This window comes from Alosa pseudoharengus, unplaced genomic scaffold, assembly GCF_046254945.1.
Source record: "Alosa pseudoharengus isolate Yale_2024_CS ecotype anadromous, Long Island Sound unplaced genomic scaffold, YU_APseudo_1.1 YU_APseudo_1.1_scf_6, whole genome shotgun sequence".
NCBI lineage: Eukaryota > Metazoa > Chordata > Actinopteri > Clupeiformes > Clupeidae > Alosa > Alosa pseudoharengus.
In genome coordinates this window covers 35,395,757-35,416,354 of record NW_027468848.1, presented here as the reverse complement: position 1 = coordinate 35,416,354, position 20,598 = coordinate 35,395,757, and the positions used below count along the sequence as shown (strand labels likewise).

Sequence of the window (20,598 nt, the reverse complement as noted above, 5' to 3'; positions counted from 1 at the left end):
AGAGGTCAGACCCCTCCCATAACATCCCCCCTGCATCCACTAGCGAACGGCACTGACACCCATACATCACACTCGGTCCTGGGGGTGCCCAGAGGTGCAGGGCAGGGTGAAAGTGGACACCCGAAAATACTCCGCAGCGGCCCGAGCGAGTAACTTAAGACCCGAGCGATTCTGTGAGAGGCCTTCTCAAAATATACTGCACCTCTTCCCCCCGCCAGCCATAACTTTCTCTCATCTCTCTCTTTCTTTCTCTCTCTCTCTCTCTCTCTCTCTCTCTTTTTGTGCCTTGAAGACCAACAGGGTCAAGGCATGTCACTAGGGAAAGCCTAGTGATTCAAACCACACTGGGAAGCCAAAGGATAGATACAGAGAGACAGAGAGACAGAGAGAGAGATATGGTGTTGTGTAAGGCAGTCGTTCTCAAGCGATTTAGATTCAGGAGAAATGTGTCATTCTCGTTCCTTGCTGACGTTGTGTACATAGTTAGTATTAGTTTTGATGGCTGAAGATTTTTTTAATCTGGACTTTACAGAAAGTGCCCTGTTTGGGATAGAATGGGCCACAAACTGCTGAGAATTTACCTCCCCAAGCAGGCAGACTCAAGCACACGAGTTTCCCCTCGCGTCACAGACCCGACCTGCTATCTCCACTTCAAGCTGAATCTGATTACAGGCAAGCCTGCGGGACAGTGGGGGTCATTGACAGCGCAGAGATGAGCAAACAATAAGATATTATCTGCAGGAATCTCCTAGGTTTCCAAAGGAAAATGGTCCTTCTCAGTGTCACATTGATGAGAGGATCCTCAACCTGACATTGAATCAGCCATTTAAGGAGAGCGAACACAGCCAGCCATTCATGGGCCTGGGCTAAAATAATGGCATCTCTTTTTTCCCTCCTTGTTTAAGACATATAAAGGGAAACTCATGAGGGGTTTTGGAAGACAAGGCCGGGCAGAAATCGGAGCACACAGCTGACTCACACATGAATACGGCCCCAACAATGATTAGTTATCGACGGCACAATCCCCGGGTCTATGGACGTGGTGGTGCTCAACTAGGCTAAATGGATAATGAAATATAAAACAGGCCCGTCGCCCTTTTGCCTGCCTGACAAACATCTTATGGGTCGTTTATGCCAGAAACTGAGGAGTCATGAAAAGTTAAAACAGCTGAACACCAGAATGTGCAGGAAATGAAATAATGACATTGGGGTAGGAAAGGAGGGGGTGATAAGTCATACTTCGTTAACTTAACTGTTTAACTGTTTGAGGGAACGGCTACCAGAGAAGTTCAACTTGTTGGATTATTGTTTCAAATTGTGCGGAATCTTTAAGACAGCAACTTCAGATGAAGGCACCCATGACAGCTATTCAGTAAAGGTTATTTTTTGCAGATACATCATAAAATAGACACTGTGTATGATATGATCATGAAAACAACAACAGAATTTTGATATATATGTTTAGTTGATGCCTGTTTCTTTCCAGGGACAATCCACAATGTGACACCACTCGCTGTCTCAAAAGAAACAGTGAAATAATAATAATAATAAAAAAAAAAAACCCTGTGGGCTGGATTGACACGTGAAGTTCAGATTGTGAGCTATATAGCCTCTGGTGGAAGCGTGTGTTTGAATGGTAATGTACACCACTGATAAACACAGAACTTTTAAGTTTAAGTTTAACTTGATATACAAGGCAGTAAGTAAAGACGAACACTCAATACCCCCCTCAATGTGGTATTATTGGATTCAACTGAAAGGGTGTCTTATCTTTGATTAGGTAAAATATATGATCACCTATGTGAGTGTGTGTGTGTGTGTGTGTGTGTGTGTTTACAATGACATTTCTATATCTAGCCTAACCCTAACCCTAGGAAATGAAATGAAAGGACAGTATTCTAAACAATCAGACTGACCCATCTTGTTTGTGTATAAGTAGCTTAAACTAGATTTCACTACTGGGTCATTTGAAAGGACATCGGAAGGCACACAATATATTTTTTTCAAAATTCAAGAAAAAGCATGCAATGACACCTCCCAAATTTCCCTCGAGATAAATTAGGTACAACATATAGATTTACACATCAAGTCAATGGATATTTCTGATCAAATGATGATCAAAGAGAAGATGCTGTGTGTTTCACAAGAACTGGCCCTCGTTTTGGAAGAATGCCTGAAGGACATATCTTGATTTCAGGTCAGTTGGAGCGCTCTGGTGGTTGAAAAGACTTAGGGGGTTTTCAACAGGGCTTACATCTTACTACTTTTATATTTTATATTTCAGCGCCATCTTGTGGCCGATCCCCGAAGACTCAGTTGGGACTATATCTTTATTCCTGAATGTGATTGGTTTATCAACATGGTCCACTGTCGCCTAATATACCAAATGTGTATCACTGCAAATTCATCAGACCGTAGTAGCATACACAAATGAGGCTTACAGTTGTTTGTCTATTGTTGTGCAAATAGTTTTGTAGGCTGATAGTTTTGGCCTATTTTTTAAATTAATAACGCGCATGATTGTTTTGCTGAGTTATCTGAACGTATGGTTCATAGATAATGTAAATGTATTATGAACAATTATCCTGACGTTTTATTCTGGGTTGCCTTCGGAATTGTAGGCTACAACTGCCTATTTATGCATAGATAAAAAGTGTAGGCCTAGGCCTTATAGGCCCTACCATTGTACCAAATTGGTACAAAATATATAGGCAAAATAGCCTAAAACATTTGGCTTTGGATTTCCTCTTTCCTGCGTGTGCCCAATATTATGTAGCCTAATTAGGCTATCTTAAAATGTGGTTTTCTGCAATAAAGAGGAAAACTACAATGCCCATGATGCAACTGCTTGTCAAGGGCCTACTCTGAGGAAGTATCGCGATTTTGCAGTATTGCTCTCTAGTAGCAGTAGCTTACTGGAAGCTGTCAGTGAAGTCAGTGAAGGGAGTCCAAATTGGAGAAATCGGAGAGTATTCACAACATTCATTTTATTTATTTTGTTTTCTAGACGTTACAGAGGGGCACACATAAGGATTAGGAAATATATAATTTCTACGTTAAACCAGTCATCATTTTCTAGCTGTTTAAATCAGCTGTATGTTATTCCCCTAGCCAGATCTAATTAAACCAGCAATGGCGTTGAAAAGAATCCAGAAGGTGAGTGTTCGCCTGTTTGTTGCTCTATGTGGCAATACATCAGTTAAATCGTGTCGTAGGCTACCAGCAATGTCTTCTCTTTGGCAATTATCTGGGTTGTGATTCTGTTCGCGAATTTGGACCTTAGTAGCCTATCTGTCTTTGTGCTACACATTAAATTACTTTTCCTCTTCTCTATCCGACCTAAAAGGCACTGGCTGGATACTTAGACAAAGACGGATGGTCAATGGTGGGAGATTGCATTTGACGCATTGAAGCATTCTCCTGGCCATGGCAATGCTTCAGACAACAAGGGGGGGATTGGAGAACAGCATGTCGTATTTTAATTTCGGGTTTTTTGTAGCAGTTTGGTTTGGCTTGATTTGTTTTGCCTTGCATTTGACCGCACACGCAGGCTTGCGGCCGATACATTGTAGCTAAAAGACAGTTCACACGATGACACAGAAAGTGGAGATGATATGTCCAAGTTTATGTTCACATCAGATTAACATTTGGCGTTTCTTTTGAGGGTTGGGTGGTTGGAAACATGTAAAAATGTCAAATTATGTGTGTATTCATTTTTCTCATCTTGAATGAGTGGTAGGTTTGATGCGCAGGCGTGATGGATGGCAGCTGCCTGCAACTTGCCAAATACTGAACCCCAATGTCAATGTTTCCATATATGGATGGGCAAATAGGGCAGTGGGACAGCCGAGGGTATTTTTAACAGATTTAACACGGCGTCCGAGTGCCCGTGTGTTTTAATCGCAAATTTTAACGAAATCCATGCGACATTCTGTGCATAACCCTTTTATGCTTTCGGCCGGTCTGTTCCCGCTGGCGTGGGTGAACGGGCCACGCGCGGTAGCCTATGAAGTTCTAAATCAGCTTTCCTCATTAGGAGCTACTAGGCTACATTGCCTTTACTGAGACTGGATATTAAAGTATTACATCTAAAGAATTATTCATGTGAATATGAATATGCGATTTCTCTCGACAAATAGGCTAGAGGCCAAAACATGAGCTAGTAGGACCAGTAAGTTTCCAAATAGAGTTGCACTGATAGTGTCAAATGACATTGCATAATGCACATTCTGAATAGGGGTTAGATTACTTACTGAGAAAAGGTTACTTACTATTGAAATACTTAACTCATTTATGATGTTGCCTTCATGATGCTTCAGTAAAATAGACACGGGCTTGTTATATTTTGTTGTGGCTTTAAACCATGTGCTAGCCTACTGAAATGGCAAAAAAGCCATTTTACAGCATGACCTAAGGTATTTTTAAAGAATGACTATTCCTGTCAATGTTGTGTTACATCATGTTAGTTACATTATTGAAAACTAGTTCAAAAGCAACATAAACTGCAATTAAAAACAACACCAGAGCTTTTATTATGATTTCCATGCAGGTCTTTGTATATAAACACTGACACAAACCTAGCCTACTTAAAATAAATATGACCTTATAATTTGGGATCTTTTTTTTCCAACACACACTACAGTAGTAGGTAATTTAGTATCACACATATGTTCATTGGTTATTATTTAGACTCATCAGTGAAGTTGATATGGTCTTGTTGTAATAGTAATAGAAATCATATAGGAACATGAACTTGCACTAATTTATGAAAGATAGTTTTTGCTATATTGTTATGTGTTGCTATCAATGCCCCCGCAAGAGTAATATATAAAGGATTCTTGGAGAAGAAGAGAATTCCTCTAACTAAATTATAACCATTATGGTAAAATGTAGTCCTTTTTATCAAAAGAATGGAGCATTATCAAAATAATATTAAAGTACACTGTTATAGTGTAGACTGTTATAACAGCTGAAACAAAGTTAGTCTGAAGTACTGCTCAGGGCCATGACTATGTCTTGCATTTTTCCACACAGTGGTGGAGTAAATTGTCTTGGAAGTGTACTCCTTATGAAGTGGTGACCTGCTTTGAAGGGCAGACATCTTAAATGTCAAAGTTAACTGAACTGAACTGGCCGGAGGAGGTTTACTGAAGAAAATGCCAAATGTTAAACCCATATTATGGGCCCCTTTTAACATGTTGTTATGGGTCCCCTTTGTCTGTCATGTCATCTAGAACACTGTTGACAAATACGTTTCCTGTTATGAATGTAGTAGTGTATTTATCTACAACAACCGCAAAATGTGGTAACAAAGGTTGCGCAAATCTAAGCCCAAGAAAAATATAGTTGTTGTGACTCATTTGTTTGGTGTATCTGATTGGTTGTAGAAAAAACAAGTACCGGTACATAATTACAGTAATTCTAAAAGGCACATTAACAGACCATGTAATTAATCTAAGGAGTATTTTCCATTTGTAATTTTTCTGTATTAAGATAAGAAGAACCAGGTCATTTTGTCCTTAAAGAAAGACCTAATATCCCAAAGCTTAAACCCTGATGTAAGAATCCATCTTGGAAAATCTCTTTCTGTAGCTTGTTGGAGAAGACTACAGACATTCTAAATATTCACCTGACTTGGTGAGGCAGTTTTCCTCTAAAATGGCAATTATGGAGTGGGGGTCCAGGGCCAAACCTCTGGACTTTGAGTGAGTAAAAGTGTTTGGTAAACAGCTGTCAGCTTGCACAGCTAACTTTAGAGACGTTGCCTGTTTCTGGAGCTGTGAGTCAGAGTTAATCTAATGCGCTGTTTTCAGGCTGATATGCAATACCAACAGTTGTGGGCAGGTCAAGGACCCATGGCCTGCCACTTGTAGTCAGTTTGCCATGTTTGCACAGAAGGTTTCACAACTACTTCAAGTGCTGGGAATATGGTGTCTCTCGGCTACAAATAGCGGGAGTCCAATATTGTCCTCCTCCAGCATGCCAAGACCCAACCTCTGAGACCTAAATGTTACAGAATTTGACAGACTACAGTCACACATGGTTTATTTAGGTTTAGGTTTTAGGTTTTTATCTAGTGTCCACAGCCCAAACATATAATCTGTGGTTTGCAGATCAATACAGTAGGCTATGGTCAGTATGGCAATTTACCAATACTCTTAGCCCTTAAGCCGGTACCAGAATGTTGGAAATTGAACGTTCTAAAGAATGTCTAGGTTCATTCAGAGCTCTGGGTTCATTCAGAGCCATATAAAGGTACCTTTATATGGCTCTGGGTTCATTGAATTCAACATGGAATTTTAGAACCTTACAATGTTGTGGAACATGTTAGAATGCTCAAAATGTCCCTGCTGAAGGGTTAAAAGGGAAATTAGAAAAATATCATTTGCACTTTATGCTCCCTCATGGGTAGAGCGCCCCCTGTGAAATTGTAGATAGACTATGTCATGTACAGCTATAAAGGGCAAACTGAGTTTAAATAATATAATTGGAATGTAGTGTATCTGGCTGAACAATTTTTAAAGGCGTCAACCAGTCACGTAGAGATGATAAGGACAACTAGTGCCTCAGCTGCTAAACCATTTACAGGCCATACATTTAAGAACCCCAGAGCTAATCAAATGCACACTTCCACTGAACTGTAAGTGGCATCGGATGGAAGGGTTATGGGGGGCACTGCATAAACCTGAAAGGACTTTTCTCATGCACAGGGCTAACATGGCATCTGTCTCAATGATGCATCTCTTTGCTCTCCCCTACAGGAGCTGACAGACCTGCAAAGGGATCCTCCCGCCCAGTGCTCAGCAGGACCAGTTGGCGAAGACCGTAAGTGTGTGTGTGTGTGTGTGTGTGTGTGTGTGTGTGTATGTGTGTGGCTCTTGCCGTTCCATCCAGACGGGCCCTAGGTGGAGTTTCCCGGCCTGACGACAGTATGTCAACCCCAGGATTACGGTTGCCCCCATACGGTTATATCATGTGGGAAAGTATAGCAGTTTAAATTAGAGGTCTGTCAGACCTGTTTTAGTCATGCTCCAGAAGCTCCAGGCAGATGTTATAACTGTATATCTAATGGTAATCAGCCAAGTTCTTGACTCCCAAAGAATGTGTTAATGGTTCTGATTCAACACAGATTTTTCTCTGAATTTACTGTGAGAGCATGGTACAACGAGACATTAATAATGCAATGCTTAACATCTGCTTTGATTCAGGCTTCATCGCTGTTTAGATTTGCTATTTAGAAAAAAGTAAAGCTATCCGCACACTGCCTTGTATGCTCCCAGTTTAATGGCAGGTTACAATGTTTCAACCACTCAGGTCTTCGTCAGGTATAAAAATATTTTATTGGCATTGGCTGCGTGCTAGCTGTGTCTTGACTGCTGTGTTGCATCTTTTGTGTATGTTTTTCAGTTTTTCACTGGCAGGCGACGATAATGGGGCCGGTAGGTAGATCATTTTGCACTCGTCTGATCCACTTCATCTGTTCAATAATGCCATAGTCAAAAAGCGTTTGACGTCTCTCTCACAGCATTACCATTCTGTGTCTTTGTCTTAGAATGACAGCCCATACCAGGGTGGAGTCTTCTTCCTCACAATTCACTTCCCCACAGACTATCCCTTTAAGCCTCCTAAGGTAACAGAGCCATGTGATTTAAAAATATGAAACATAATTCGTTCTATCTTTGAAAGCGTAAAATGTTTGACTGAAAAGTATTTGAATGTGTATATGGTTACTGAATGCATACCTTTCATTTCCAAATCCAATTTAAGGTTGCTTTCACAACAAAAATCTACCACCCAAACATAAACAGCAATGGGAGCATTTGTCTGGATATTTTAAGATCACAGTGGTCACCAGCGCTCACTGTATCCAAAGGTATGTGCACATGTATGTAAAGGTATGTCATTTATTGTTTTGTGAACACTGGGAGTTTAGCTCAAAGTCCACAATTCTAATCCAATACATTTTTTGTCAAATACTGGGAATTGCTACTCACAGTTCTCAAGCTGCTCATTCTGTACGTGCACTTGTAACGTTAGCCAGCTGGTATGTAGCTGTGCAGTATGTATGTAGTTTAAACTTCCCCTTAATGACGCCTTAAGAGACGTAATAGCAGGAGATGCTAGGGCCTATTGGTTTTAGCTCACTTGCTAGTGCTTTCGACTTCCAGTCTGAGGTGCTTCAAGTTGCGGGTTCAAATCCAGGCGAGTGCAGGGCTGAGCCACGAAATCAACACAACACTCAAATAATGTCTGGAAATGGGAAACAAACAGTGTCCTGCTCCAAACCATAAAGAATTCCAGCCAATCAACACATTGTTTTGGGAGCATGGAAGGGAGGGTGTGTAATTTGATTTGTTGTTGAGGTGAACAGAGTGACATACTTTGCCTTTAATGATGCTGGTAGGACTGTTTGGAATAGATTATGAAGCACTGAGGGAACTGGTGCATCTAAACAGAAACCCCCTTTGTGCATGACACAAGTGACTCTGCATCTTCTTCTGGATGGACTTTAATAGACCTCTGTGTTGGGGTGTGTCAAATTAGTAAGGAGCTTTTACAGTACCAGGTGGTGATAGCTTAAAATAGTAAACCATATTACATGAACGTGACAGATGCTTTTATATCTGGACAGAGGTATTTGGATTTTACGGCACAGCACTTAAAGTGGATTTGCCTCCCAAATTCAAATGAACATGATAAAATAAATTACACACAATTATATGTTTGGTGTTCCAGTGAAATTCCTAGATGACATTGTGAAGAATGGGAGAAGCTAAAGCTTTAGCGTAAACAAGCGCAGGGTGGTATTATTTTTAGACAGGCAAAGGGCAGGCACACACTCACACTCAACATGTGTGCCATTGTGTGCCATTCAGAGGCTGCGAGGGAAAGGTGGTTAACAGCTACTGTTGTCATAGCAATGCCTATGATGAAAGCGGGAGAATGGTGTATGTGGGTGTCGCTCAAGTGCTCAGACCAACCAAGACACGTGAAAATGCTGATTCTCTCTGTTGTCTTTGAATTCCGCAGCTGCGTTAAATAAATTATGAACTTGGCATGCATAGGTATGATGCTTAGATGATGCATAGATAATGCACCAATGCATACATAAGGTAAACATGTAATGTTTCAGTCCTTACAATCCTTACAGTCCTTACGTCATTTTTGTTCCACACCTAGCCTAGGCAATCTTGCATAGTAATTAATCAGTCAGCCCTACAGCTTTACTGAGTTTTACTTCATAACTTGCTCTGCTGAGAGAGTGATTGGCTGCAGCCTGCCTTCTCTCCAAAGTCTGTACACCTCCAGGACCCTGAGGCAGGCATGAAAGATTGCTGCAGACCCCTCCCACCCCGGACACAGTCTGTTTGAGACACTCCCCTCTGGCAGGAGGCTGCGGTCCATCATGACCAGGACCTCACGCCACAAAAACAGTTTCTTCCCCTCTGCAATTAGTCTCCTCAACAAAACATAGCCCCCCTTTCTGCATAATGTTTTTGTCCCTGCATCTGCACTTTGTCATATTCATAGTCAAATTCATAGTCTTAAAAACTTGGCAATAAAATTATTCTGATTCTGATTCTGAACTTGTCTTGGGATATGGAACTGTATGCACCCCAGCACTAACCTTGCTGAATAAAATAGAAACAAGTTACAATAGCAGTGCTGAACTGTATGCGCTCAGGGCCAGGTGGCGAGGTATGTACAAACAGGCCTTTTTGCGGTAGGGGGCGTAGAAAGGTGCTGTTTACTTGATGAAGTCCAGGTTTGATAAATATGACATTAACATAAGTGTCATAGCGTGCGGTTTCTGCGGGTTGGCCATGGCACCGATAACGCTACGTTCTTAAATGTACGTATATCTGGCCCTCAGTATCTATTACTTGAGCTGGAATATTGTCTTACCATTATATCCTACACAGGCTAAATACAGCCACAGCCACAACACTTCCTTTTCAATGACAAACCAGAGATAAGAAATATCTGGTGTGTGTAGTTTTGGACAGTATGGAATTCCAACTTTTTTTCTCTTTTGTTTCCAGTTCTGTTGTCCATCTGCTCTCTGCTGTGTGACCCCAATCCTGATGACCCTCTGGTACCGGAGATCGCACATACTTACAAAGCAGACAGGGAAAAGTGAGTAGAGCTTTTTATACACCACCTGCATAGCCTTAACATTCTGTTGCTTTTATGTGTATTTGAGAGGGGATACAATTCTAAGTAATAAAACATCAGCAAGTTAAATCTAAAAAATATACAGCCATTATGTGTACCTTAGTGTGTACCAATCATATGTATATGATTGATCTTACTCGGCTGAATCTGTGAGCTGTTGTCCTCAAGATGCTCCCTCTGGTGGTAATCTAAGATGATGCATAAATAAATCCTGGAATAGAGAAACAATGTTATTTTTTCCTCAGATTTGTATTAACCTGACCCAAGGGGTCAGCTCTTTGAATCCGACTGTGATTTCATAGTATATCAAAAAACATTTGAATGAATTTGTAGGCTATACAGCTCGATACTCGTTTTAAAGGAAACTCAACCTGGGCCTTGGCTCTGTTTTAGGTCTAAATTGGCCCTGTATTGAGTTACAATGCTGAAAGACTGGCAACAGAGTAAGGGCTATATAATGGAAGCAAACAGGGCATGTAGAAACATCAGTGTAAATCACTTGCTTTTGTCACTAACATAGCTCAGAATTTTGTGAACACTATCTGCCAATATGAAGTAATAGAGGTGCACCTGTGTCTGTTTACCTCTATAAGAGTAAAGAAACTGCATACATAAAATGTCTGCTATCAGCATCTCACCTTCATCCTCTTCTGTGTGCTCCCCATAGTAATGTAACATGTAGTAATATAGTTACAAATATTATTGGTATTCTGAATGCAGAAGCATTCTCATGCGCACAAACGTTTAAAGTAAACAAATGGCCATTGATTACCTGGGGGAGAATCTGTGATCTCTCATCAGAATTGCAAAATTGATTTTTACAGAAACATATTATAACAATGGAAGACCCGGGGCAAACCATACAAACCATATTTTTGTGGTGGGCACTGGGCTGAGCTGTATTTTTTTTAGCTGTATTTAAAAAAAAAAAAAACCTTTTAAAAAAGATAAAAACTACACCCCGAACACAAATAATATACAGTGGGGAGAATAAGTATTTGAACCCATGCTAAAGTTGACTAAAAAGAGGAATATAAAATCATCTGTTAGAAATTGATCTTAATGCCTTAATAGAAAATTAGTAAAAATCCAACATTTAAGGACACCAATTTTCTTAGTGAATGAAGAATGTATCGTAAATAAATAAATGTTCTTCCTTAAAATACAGGGGTAATAAGTATTTGACCCCTATGTTAAATTCCCATAGAGGCAAGCAGATTTTTTTTTTTTTTTAAAGGCCACTTATTTCATGGATCCAGGATACTATGCATCCTGATAAAGTTCCCTTGGCCTCCACATCATCACATACCCTTCACCATACCTAGAGATTGGCATGGTGTTTTTTTCAGTTAGCCTATTAGCTGGTTTGATGCTCATTGAGTTCAATGCAAATCAAACCAGCTAATAGGCTAACTGAAAAACACATGGTGAAGGGTATGTGATGATGTGGGGCTATTTTAATTCCAAAGGCCAAGGGAACTTTATCAGGATGCATAGTATCCTGGATCCATGAAATAAGTGGCCTTTAAAAATTAAAAATCTGCCTGCCTCTATGGGAATTTAACATAGGGGTCAAATACTTATTACCCCTGTATTTTAAGGAAGAACATTTATTTATTTACAATACATTCTTCATTCACTAAGAAAATTGGTGTCCTTAAATGTTAGATTTTTACTCATTTTTTATGATTTTATATTCCTCTTTTCAGTCAACTTTAGCATGGGTTCAAATACTTATTCTCCCCACTGTACATAGGCCTCAAAGATATTTTTTCTTGATTCTTTATAGAACTGTGTACAGTTCTATGATTGACTACCAAAATTACATCCACTTGTCTATTTGACAAAAAAAGACAACCAACCCTGCCTGGTCTTGTTCTTCACTGCCCCCCCCCCCCTTCTGGCTCATTAAATGATAAAATCATATTGTCACTTTAGCTTATACATTGTTGGTCATTCATTCAAAAATAGCCTACAGCTTAAAAATTTATATTTACACTTAATATTAACTTAAAAAATATTTTGCAGTGTAGGCTAGAACCCTTCAGGTAAACATGAGGTTTTTTTTCTGATTACCAGTAGGCTATGTATATTAAGCTAATTCCACGAGGAGACACTACTAGTATCCTGGCCTAATTTCATAGTATTTACATTGGATGGCTGCTAGGCTACATGCAGTGTAACAGACAGTGGATAGTAGGCTGTTCCATTTCCAGTTGTTGTCTTTAGGGCTACTGAAGACACTCTCACCACATTCAGCTTTCCATTGTTATTCCTGACAAAGCCCATGAGCTTAATGCACACAAAGGTGATAAGGCTACCTTGGGCTAATTTAAAGTAACTAAATAATGAATGTTTGTCAAATATTTATTCATAGATTTAGGGAGTCAATCTCTCTATCAAACCATTTAAGGGGGCAAGAGCATTCTGTTGTTACCTGTCCACTTTTCTGCATTGTGCTGATTGCCTTCCTGCCTGCTTTGCCAAAGTCACCGTCTCGCTTAGTCCCGCCTATGGAGATCAGCCGAGCCAATAGCAGTTCAGAACCAACATCAGCTTTCAAACAGCTGAATGCAGCAGGGAGACGTGAGAGAGATGAATAGATGACACGTTAACTGCGGTCTGATTAATAAGAAAAAACAAATCTTATGATTTTGGGCGGGCAGGCACGTGCCCACCCTAATTGTATGACTTTAAAAGACACCTTTGACCTTAGAAATAATTGCCAGACACTAATGTTGTTCCGTCATATTTTTCACAGGTACAACAGACTAGCAAGAGAATGGACTCAAAAGTATGCCATGTGAGAGCCTACAGAACACATCCGAAGAACCACTAAAAAAGGAAGCAAGCAAAGGAACACAGAAAAAAAGATATGTTTTAACATTTTTAACATAAGGAGTCGGAACCAGACGGGGACAAAAAATTAAATGACACACCCTTTTGAAATGACAAAAAAGGGAGGAAAAAACCGCGCAAGCTCCAGGCGTGGACTGAGTGACACCTGTGTGAACTGGCTGCAATGAGCCTCTCTCCGGCCGCTCCAGAGGTCCCCTCTCTCAGCCTGGGCCTGAACCAGCTGAGCCAAGCCTGGTAACGCAGGCCACCACCACCACCACCGCCACCACAAACCCAGGAAAAATCACACTAGACTTTTACTACTATTAGTGCTACTACTGTTATTGTGATCCATACATTATGATTATTATTATTATTATTATTATTATTATTATTATTATTATCAGTGTTACTCCTCATAAAACTGTTTGATTATGCTTATGATCACCGTTTGTTGTTGTTGTCAACATGGCTGTTGTATGAATCATTTTTCTGAATGTTCCGTTGAAATTGGACAAGGGAGCTACTTGGTTGCTCGGCCCATTCTCCTCTACAGAACGAGCACATAGGGGGGTCGTGCTTTGTGTGCATGGATATTTTTGTTTATTCTGCTGTACTATTTGATTGGATTGGAGCTCCCTTAGTGAAATGAGGCTTGTCTACAGTGGCCACTGGCGTCATTTCACTCTCTGACCATGTGGCAGACATTTGTTTTAAAGCTGGAGAGGCTGGTATCATGGTTGACCTCACAACTTTGAAGTACAGAACTTACTGTAATGGTGACATGTTTAATCTATCATGTTAATAACTTTAGAATGTTGTCAAATAAGATCTTCTGGTGCTTCAACAATACCTGCAATTTTTTTTACTGTAATATTAGCACATCGGGATAGATGTTAAGGCTCCTGATGAACCTCCTTTATCATCCAGAATGTAGCTCAATTGCCCTGCCTCTGTTCCTACATAATGGCTTCTACAAGGCCAAAGTCAGACACTAGGAAGGGATTGTGGGAGTTGGGATCCCTTCTCATGTGCAGCACATCACTTGGAACATGAACTAACAAATACTCTGATTAACTCGGCTATCTATGGTGTGGATGTGCATAGTGTTGTCCAACTGCGGGCGTCTCCCCTGAATTCGTAGGCAGAGGCTAAGATGGGTCCTGCGCCAGTGTCCCCCCTCCAACCTCCTGTCCTCCTTGGCCCAGATCAGATCATGTTTTATTGTTCAACCTTATGACGTGAATGTTCATAGCTGACTGTGGATCTTTGGAAAGGGAAACCCTTTGGCCGCTCAGTTGTGAGATGGAAAGAAACTTTGGTTATGATTGCAAACAGTTCCGTTTGTGAGCAAGCCCTATACTTTTCCCAAAGGTATTAACCTCAGTATTAACTTAAATCAACATTGGTGTATTTTTTGTTATTTTAATGAATGTGTTAGTTTTTTTTTTTTTTTTTTTAAATCTCCCATCGATGCACCTGTGAATTTACACTGGTGGTTTACCTGTGCGGTTCCTAAATATGGAGTTTCCATCGTGATTTTTTACACAAAACTGTAACCAATGCATGTGCATGTTACAGTAGAGTTGTAAGTATTAGTTTACAAAAAATAGGATCCATAACAGACAATATTTTGTGTAAGTAACTCATTATACGTCTAAAAGTCAGACAGTAGTTTATCCAACTGAGTATTTACTGTACAAAAGAGAACTGGAATTGTAAAAATCCATATGGAAACTCTACTCTTCTAGGTCTACTACTATGCTACAACCCCCTTTTTTATTTAACATGGGGAAGGTGCATCATGGGGACCTGTATAAAGGCAATAGATTTATGCCACACTATCTTTACAAAAGATCTTTTCCTTATTTTTCTTACATTTTACAGTCTTTCACAGCTACAGTCTTCTTTTGATCCTTCACTAAAATGATTAACCTTTTGTGCATTTCCATTGAGTTGACAGTGAGCTCTGTACAAACCCAGCACAGGTGCTGGAGGACTTGCAGTGCATTTCATTAGAGTTCTATTTGGGTTTTACACCTGTTCCACCATTATTGCGTGGCTATTTGTGGGTCGGAGGATGAATCTTGCCATAGTAAAGGGAATTGATCATCCTGAAAGAAAAGAGAAATGTGTGTGTGTGTGTGTGTGTGTATGGGGTGGGGGCCTGACTGGCTTTGTACCTTCAGTGTGGAAGTGGCGGGGGCGACCTAATACCTCCTGAACTGAATAGGTTGCCCAGGAGATGTACTGCTGGATGAGTCTGTTCTTTTAACACTGCTGTAATCCTCACAGCAAGGATCCGCACACTCTTATTCTGGGTCATTAAATGCAGTTTTGCCCTGAAAAAGGGCTCTATTTGGGCTGTTTTCAAATAACACTGAATATCATTTCAAGATCAGACTTGTATATCATTTCATAAGTTGGTGTTTAAGCACTGAATTTTTTTTTTTTTTTCTTTCTTTACTTGACATGCCTTGATAGTTTAAAACATGATATAGAACACAGTGTGGGGAGGGATCAGATGGAGCCTCACAAACCTAACAGGATATCCTGTATATGTACCCACAGAATTGTTTGTTGAATGTAATCTCCTGAATGCAAACCGAACTCTCTCATTGTATGGATGAAGCTGCTTGCTTCACGCATTGGCTTAAATATTGCGGTGTGTGCATATCCTTGCTAGACGTAGCTGACCGAAGCTCACTGGTTGTGCTCCCTGTAGTTTGTGACGTTTTATTTATTTATGTATTTATTTTTGCTATTTATTTTTTTGCCGTCTTCCATCGATACGCTTGAAATGCAGTCAGAATAATGTTCACAATGGAGCTTTGATGATGGATGTCATGAGAGGACGGCGTAGATGAGCTGAGTTGGAACGAACCGGACGCACTCATCAGCAGGTCAGCTCTGACCACTTGGAACACTAGCATGCTTACTTCTACAGAAAACAAACAAACAAACAAGCAAGCAAACAAAAAAAAAAAACAGCCATCTGCAAAATATCAGGGATTTCTGTACCATTTGCCTCTCCTGACACCTTCAAGAAAATCTCAGCCTTAACTGTCATTTTATAGCTATGGGTACTGTAAAGTGTGTGTGCGTGTGTGTCTTCATTTTTTTTTTCTTACTTCCTACAAATGGGAAATGAAAGTCAATTTTCCTGCTGTTTGTTTTTAATTTAGAGGAGATTAAAACAGAGAGTTTTACTGTCCCCGTATCTATCTACTGTGTAGCACACAGCCGTGTGTGGCTCCTCATCCACTTGGTTCTATGATTTTGATTTGTGTAGAATATTATGTGCGGAAGACCTGTCACCACATCTAATACTCCCCCTTTGCATCCATTTACAGTATGTGCTACACCTGAAAAAAAAACGAAAAAAAAAACTCTCAAGTTGTCAAAATACATGAATAAAGCTCCTTTTGTTTTACACTTGGTCCGAGATTCATTTCACTGGCCATACCCACACCAATGCATTAACAATTTAGTTTTATGTGTGCTTTATTTCTAACAATAAATGGTTTTCTATTGGTTACAGCACAGTTTCATTTTAGTTTCATGAGGGTATTTGAGCCTTAGTGTGCTTGCTAAAGCAGACACACTCTTGTTCTTCTTAAGTTTTCTTCTTATTAGTGTGCTTGCTAAAGCAGGCACACTATTGTTGTTCTTAAAGGTGCCATGTGTAATGTCCGCCAAAAAATCAATTCATACTCCACATTCCATAAAAGATGGGGCAGTACACCTCCAGAAAGTGAGTTGGTCTACCCTAGAGTAACAACCGAGACACGTGTATTGCAGTTTGGCTGGCGGTTATGTTGCCCGCATACCGCCTCCCATGGCCGAAACTGGTATTATGACACCTGTCGGGCTGTGGCTAGTAATTTAGCATGTAGTAATTAAGGTTGATCTCTCTGCAGCACTATACATTGTCATTTTTTTAATGACATCATCGCCCTTATTTCTTCTCATTCTTTTGATGTGTGTAGCTAATTTTTTGGATATTTTTACCTCAATTCTTACACATGGCACCTTTAAGGTTTCTTCTTATTATTCCTGTCTCCCCATTTTTTTTGGCCAGCTCTTGCTCCTAGACCTTTTGAGATATCGCCACAAGTGCAACTCTGGAAGGTCTGGCCAGAACCGATGTCCTTTGATCCCTAGGGGGCACTACAATTAGCCAATGTGTTTTGGATGTTGCGTTAATGCACGTAACCTGGACGCCTATCCCCGATTTTCAAATATGAGGTACTGCTGGAATTCTTGGATCAAGCCGATTTCAACCCACCCTATGACGTCAATTTCCGCCATATTGGATTTTAGCGAAAGCGAAACTAAATGTTCGAAGGTCACACATTTTGTCCGATCTTCACAAAAAGTTAGTGAATGAAGCCAATTGGATGTTGCGTTACTGCATGTAGCATGCTTTTGCCTGCCCGATTTTCAAAAATGACGTAGGCTACAGTTGGAATCCTTGGACCATATTCCACTGTCTGCTCCCATGGTCAACCACACCGTAGCAAGCACACTTTGTAGTTCCTAGTAAACTATTTATAAGTATACTCTTTTGATCCCGTGTAGTGAGAGAAATTTGGTCTCTGCATTTATCCCAATCCGTGAATTAGTGAAACACTCAGCAGGTGAAGCACACACTAATCCCGGCGCAGTGAGCTGCCTGCAACAACAGCAGCGCTTGGGGAGTGGTGAGGGGTTAGGTGCCTTGCTCAAGGGCACTTCAGCCATGCCTACTGGTCGGGGTTCGAACCGGCAACTCTCCGGTTACAAGTCTGAAGCGCTAACCAGTAGGCCACGACTGCTAGTTCATTTATGTAATCATGCCCCTGGGAAATTAATCCTCATAATAACAAACATTTTAGATTTGTTAATTGCTTTTAGATGTTAACTGGAGTAATTAACACAGTTTTTTTTTTAAATAAAACTTTGATGACAGTAGTAGCTAGATCCAAATTCTGATGACCTGTCTTGAGTTTAAGCCTGTATTATCTGTAATACGTCTGATAAATATTGGTATGACAGTGAAATTGGTGGTTGATTCCATTTTCATCGTCACCAACTGTCCACCAGATGGCATGCCTTCTCCAAGATCAGGTTCAGTTCTATTTTATTGTTTTTTTTTTTGCACCACAACATTCTTCTAACTCTTTAGGCTACATTTCACATTTAGAAAAGGTCATAGATAGATTTTATTGTTTTGATTTTGAGCCTTACATCCTCTGATATAGTCATTTGGATTTATTTGTCTGTTTAGTCACACACACACATCTGTAGCTCCATGATGACAGAGAAAGGATTGGCTGTATGCTCCCTTGGCTGTAGCCTTAAGTTTCCATTAAAAAACCCAAATTGAGAACTGTTACCAGCAGCTCAATAGAAAATTCTTTAATTATGTTTTAACTAGGCTAGGTAATGCCACAACCCTGGGAACCGAGTCTATCCTCCCAAGACACATTTTCAACTGTGTTGCCTATGTCTGTGTTTTGTGTAGGCTACACTCAGAAGAAAAGAAGAAAATGGCTGCATTTTGTTTTTATTAAGCCCAGTTTGACATCCACTCTTTTGTCAAAAAACATGGAAAGGATCAATCTCCCTCTCTTGAGGTGTAGGCTAGAGAGCTCTGGAGTTAATGCAGAATGATTTTTACTGAGCAAAACAAATGCAAGTAGCCTACAGAACAAAACAACCTGTGTGTGCAGATGTGCACATGAAGTCATGTAGCCTAGCCTACTGTATCCTAGCCTACTTCAAAGTTGAAGGAGACCATTAATCCCCCTAAAACTGAAGCTGTCACGGTTGAAAAAAAAGTGATTTTTATTGAGGTTCTAGTTCTGCGGCCAGATTTGAAGTCGACATGTTTCGGCTACTATCTGCCAAATAGGTGACCATAGGCTAAATTAGGCCTTGGCCAATTAAGCCATTATCCAGAATTGTTCCATTACCTGTTTTCATCACCGGAATTTAGGACCTAGGATGTAGAGATGGCATGTCAGCAATTTGGTTTGAGAGCAACACTGTTTAATTAGGGTAAATAATATTAAAATGCAAAGGTAGGCTGTAGGCTATAGCCTACACACTTACTGGCAGCGAGTCACGTTTTGCCTGATGTTATGTCACGTCACACCAGGAGAAGGGACGTTTTCCGTCGCAGCATCAGTCTCCTCCTCTGCTCCTGTCTCCTACATCCAGCGTCATGTGAATGGGGTACGCAGTGTGTTTTTTTACCTTCCTCGCTCTCATTCGCTCCCCTAGATTCAGACCCTCCTCCGCCTTGCCACCCAGACTCATAGGCGGTGTGTGTATGGGGAGGACGGCCGCTCCCTGCAGCGGCTCAAGCAGGATAGTTTCGATCCTTACCGCTGTGCCCTGTTTACCCCACGAACCCCATTCTGAAGCGGATCAAAGGATGAGCGACCAGGGGAAGGGTTCGGGATCCACAACTGCTGGAACACCAGCTCCAGGCTCGGATACTTACAAAGGCTGGCTATTTAAATGGACTAACTATCTAAAAGGATATCAACGCAGATGGTTTGTCCTCAGCAATGGTCTTCTGTCATATTACAGGTAACATTAGGTTTGATAATGCCAACCAGAAATAGATATGCATTGTGTTTTAAACTATATGCAGCTTGGTTGGTAGGTTAATAAACTGAACGCATTTGTTTAGCAGGCTAGCTGGTCATCTTTAGTGCGACTTCTGAACTGTCATGAACGATTTTGCTATGTTTTGCTAACTCGGAAGAGTTAATGCAACTGGCGTTAGCTCACTATCCAAACGTTTCACTTCATAAGTTTGCTTGAGAACCCCTGGCAACTTCGTTGTTGTGGACATTTAGAGTCCGACCTGTCAGACACACTCACACGTATCTGGTTAGGTAGCTGCTAGTTAGCAAGCATTGACCCATCCTTCTGCCATCACCGTCATATGACTGGCTAGCTTCCTAGGTGGACACTATCCTTAACCCCAACGAAAACATTTCTACTCCCTACATCTCGTTATCTGGTGGTACCAGGCGACCAGTGCCACCGATAGTAATAGCGTTATTATTATACCGGAAAATAAGCACAGGCTTCATTAACGTACATTTTGCAATATTTAGTCACAACTTGCTATTTTTAACCAGACAAAATTGAAGGAATGATAATCAGGCTTTAGAATAGAACCACGACTTTAAACTGCTGACTGACAATGCTAATGTCTAAGTCATTAAGATGAGAGTGGGAAAAGGTGAGTTGGGGAAAAGAAACAATGACACCAAAGTTTATTGTCTCTGTCATTGTTGCATAATAGCCAGGTAAATGTCTCAATAGTAAATTGACTATTACCTGGAGTTCTCTCTGAACCAAACATAGAGGTGACATCATATCATTCTCAAATAGCCTCCTGCAAGCCTCGGACACTGTAACGCGATATGATCCGTCATCATGGTATAAGCCAGATCTAATCTACATCAAATGCCCTACAGGTGACACCTGTGCGCCGTGCCACTGCCAGTGACACCTGTTGTTTGTGTGCCCTCCAACTGAGGCAGTTCATGTTTCCCTTTGCCTGCTGTAAAAGAGCACAGA

The 20,598-nt window shown here is 40.6% G+C and overlaps 2 protein-coding genes and 1 long non-coding RNA gene across 5 annotated transcripts in view; 2 read left to right on the top strand and 1 right to left on the bottom strand.

Annotated features, from left to right (window-relative positions):
• Nucleotides 1-2,913: 2,913 nt before the first annotated feature.
• On the top strand, nucleotides 2,914-16,447 carry ube2d4 (ubiquitin conjugating enzyme E2 D4). Of its 2 annotated transcripts, XM_076270185.1 has the most exons (8): nucleotides 2,934-2,969; nucleotides 3,112-3,156; nucleotides 6,762-6,825; nucleotides 7,408-7,439; nucleotides 7,553-7,630; nucleotides 7,768-7,873; nucleotides 10,044-10,137; nucleotides 12,938-16,447. In XM_076270185.1, the coding sequence occupies exons 2-8, from the start codon at nucleotides 3,133-3,135 to the stop codon at nucleotides 12,981-12,983; spliced, it is 444 nt and encodes a 147-aa protein (XP_076126300.1). In that variant the 5' UTR covers nucleotides 2,934-2,969; nucleotides 3,112-3,132; the 3' UTR covers nucleotides 12,984-16,447. The 2 variants fall into 2 exon arrangements, with proteins under 2 accessions (XP_076126299.1, XP_076126300.1); XM_076270184.1 differs by having other exon boundaries at nucleotides 2,914-3,156.
• Nucleotides 9,717-19,192, bottom strand: LOC143106022 (uncharacterized). 2 transcript variants are annotated; one of them, XR_012983607.1, is made up of 4 exons: nucleotides 19,111-19,192; nucleotides 12,614-12,743; nucleotides 10,275-10,387; nucleotides 9,717-10,115 (listed from the first exon to the last, which is right to left on the bottom strand). It is a non-coding gene; the product is annotated as an uncharacterized LOC143106022 (long non-coding RNA). The 2 variants fall into 2 exon arrangements; XR_012983606.1 differs by lacking the exon at nucleotides 19,111-19,192 and having other exon boundaries at nucleotides 12,614-12,949.
• Nucleotides 19,193-19,228: 36 nt separating this feature from the next.
• LOC143106020 (oxysterol-binding protein 2-like) overlaps nucleotides 19,229-20,598 on the top strand; it is a 79,035-nt gene continuing 77,665 nt past the window's right edge. The window contains exon 1 of the mRNA XM_076270183.1: nucleotides 19,229-19,593. Within this exon, the coding sequence (XP_076126298.1) occupies nucleotides 19,229-19,593 (365 nt within the window). The remainder of the gene's footprint in view (nucleotides 19,594-20,598) is intronic.